Source organism: Anoplophora glabripennis, unplaced genomic scaffold (assembly GCF_000390285.2).
Source record: "Anoplophora glabripennis isolate ALB-LARVAE unplaced genomic scaffold, Agla_2.0 scaffold6520, whole genome shotgun sequence".
Lineage (NCBI taxonomy): Eukaryota > Metazoa > Arthropoda > Insecta > Coleoptera > Cerambycidae > Anoplophora > Anoplophora glabripennis.
In genome coordinates, this window is record NW_019422597.1 from 1 (window position 1) to 2,649 (window position 2,649).

General features: G+C 37.9%; 1 protein-coding gene across 1 annotated transcript; it reads left to right on the forward strand.

Moving 5' to 3' along the window:
• Window positions 1–1,642: 1,642 nt before the first annotated feature.
• Window positions 1,643–2,425, forward strand: LOC111693019 (histone-lysine N-methyltransferase 2C-like; the record flags this gene model as incomplete). The annotated part of the gene is made up of 2 exons (XM_023457156.1): window positions 1,643–1,785; window positions 1,875–2,425. Coding segments are annotated over 2 exons (694 nt in total), but the record flags the coding sequence as incomplete, so codon positions are not given.
• Window positions 2,426–2,649: the final 224 nt, after the last annotated feature.

The window sequence follows — 2,649 nt, forward strand, 5'->3', positions numbered from 1 at the left end:
TTCGGGATCGCTGATCACGGATCCGAACTCAATTTTGCAAAATTCAAGGTGGTGGATCCAAGATGGCCGCACAAATTTTCAAAAAATAACCCATTCGCGCTAAATTTGGTATACGGGGGTTTTCGGGGTCGCTGATCACGAATCCGAGGTCAATTTTGCATACTTCAAGATAGCGAATCCAAGGTGGCCGACCAAATTTTAAAAAAATAACACATTCGCGTCAAATTTGGTATACGAGGGTTTTCGGGGTCGCTGATTACGAATTCAAGGTCAGAATTACGAAATTAATTTTGATCTCGGATTCGTGATCAGTGACCCCGAAAACTCCCGTATCCCAATTTGGCGTGAAACTGTTATTTTTTGAAAATTTGTTCGGCCATCTTGGATCCGCCATCTTGAATTTTGCAAAATTGACCTCGGATCCGTGATCAGCGACTCCGAAAACCCCCGTATACCAAATTTGGCGCGAATCTGTTACTTTTTTGAAACTTCGTGATAATTGACCTGTTTTTTTAGGTTAGAAAAAGAACCATCAATTCCGACTGCGGATTCATGTTCGGCGGGATATTAGCCAAATATATGAACATTTGAATATAGAAAAAAAAATTTTTTTGTATTTTTCCTAGCACTTCTGTAAATTTTTTCTATTTTTGACCTGTTTTTTGAGGTTAAGAAATTCCTGTGATGTGATAGCTCAATTCTGACACCGGATTCGTGATCAGGAGGCAAAAATACTACGGATAACATATGTCGCATGAAAAGTACTTACAATTTTTTTTTGTGTGGCTGTATAATCAATCTAATACAAATTTGGTAAAATTTTTATCTATTTAATGGAGTCGCCAGACCAAGTTTCATTATTTTATATCAAACATCTTCAGAAATATTTGCCTATATATTATAGATGTAATATTTTTCAATAACTTTAACACCATATACTTGTATCTCAAAAAGGATATAAATTCATAGGAACTTTTTCCTCAAAAACGAGGATTCCACCATTTCATTATAACCATACCCGGGCCGTCTTTTGTAGACATAAACCATTTCGTAGCAGCAAGATTTTTTAAAGGGAAATTTAATTGACATGACGAAATAAATGTTATAAAAATATTAACCATTTTAGAGAAAAGGAAATATTAATTTGAAGTTAAGTAAATATATTTCTACCAAGGAATATAGAAATTTTAATGTTCTTTAATTCAATATTACCAATTTGCTAATTTGCAACTACTACATTTGAACTACTCCATTCAATTTTTATTGGTATCTTAAATTTTGACATACCAAACAGAAATTCATAATTAATACTGATGGATCCTTTAAATATGAAAATATTAACATAAATTTAAAATTTAACAGTGAGATATAGAATTTATGTGTACTTTGTTTTTAAACCATTGTACAAACCCATTAAAATTCATGTTCGAATTCAAGACTTGATAAAATTAATCAGTAAAGTGAAATCTTATCAAAATTTTTTGTGCTAAGAGATGAAATTGCAAAAAATTCGTGATTGTAGAAAAAAGTGGTAAAAAAAAGACATTCCTTTTTTCTTTAGGATATTTAGCTGATATATGCAAACACTGCTTTGTAGAAACTTTTACAGGTTGATATTAAAAATGTTGTCTGTGCTTTAAAGATTTGTCCACGGGACTTGTGACCCAGAAGCTGACTTAGTGACATATCATCAAAGAAGAGAAGCTCATCCAGATTACGAATATGTGTGTTCGTATTGCAAAAATCTAACCCAGTCTGGACGGCAATTAACTTCAAAACGATCAAGTAAGAAAAAATATTCTATTACTCTCATTTATATATTTTTTTACCATTTTTAGTAATTTGTTTATTACATTATTAATTCTTTTTTGTAGGTACTGACGATCCATCGGAGCTGTCCGTGTCCCAAGAATCTCTCTACGATGACACTTCAGAATTCGACCTGCCTTCGCCGGACGAATTCGCCCGTAACATGGGCCTGGGCAAGGGCAAACCTTACAGTGCCAGTAAAATAGCCAAGAAGCGATTAGGGTTCTCCACGGGCATGCCCGGAAGACCCAAAGGAACGGGTAAAGCGTTGCCGGGTAAAGTGGGGTTCATGAAGCGCGCCCGTCTCACCGAGTTCGGCCGCAAACGGGGCCCCAAAGCTAAGATGAGGGGGGTTTTTGGAGTGCCCGGTGTCGGGTTACAGAGGCCGGTCTCCGACGGGAAGAACGACGAGGAGCCGGGCGTCGAGAATCGTCTAGTGTTGTGTTCGGCGAAGGACAAGTTCGTTTTGACGCAGGATATTTGCGTGATGTGCGGCGCTCTGGGGACCGACCAGGAGGGGTGTTTGATTGCTTGCGTTCAGTGCGGGCAGTGTTATCATCCGTACTGCGTCAACGTTAAGGTCACCAAGGTCATCTTGCAGAAGGGGTGGAGGTAACGATCTTTTTTATTTATTATTTTTTCCAAAACTTTTATATTCCATTAAATTTTTTGTTTTGTATTTACGTTATTGTGGTNCGGCGAAGGACAAGTTCGTTTTGACGCAGGATATTTGCGTGATGTGCGGCGCTCTGGGGACCGACCAGGAGGGGTGTTTGATCGCTTGCGTTCAGTGCGGGCAGTGTTATCATCCGTACTGCGTCAACGTTAAGGTCACCAAGG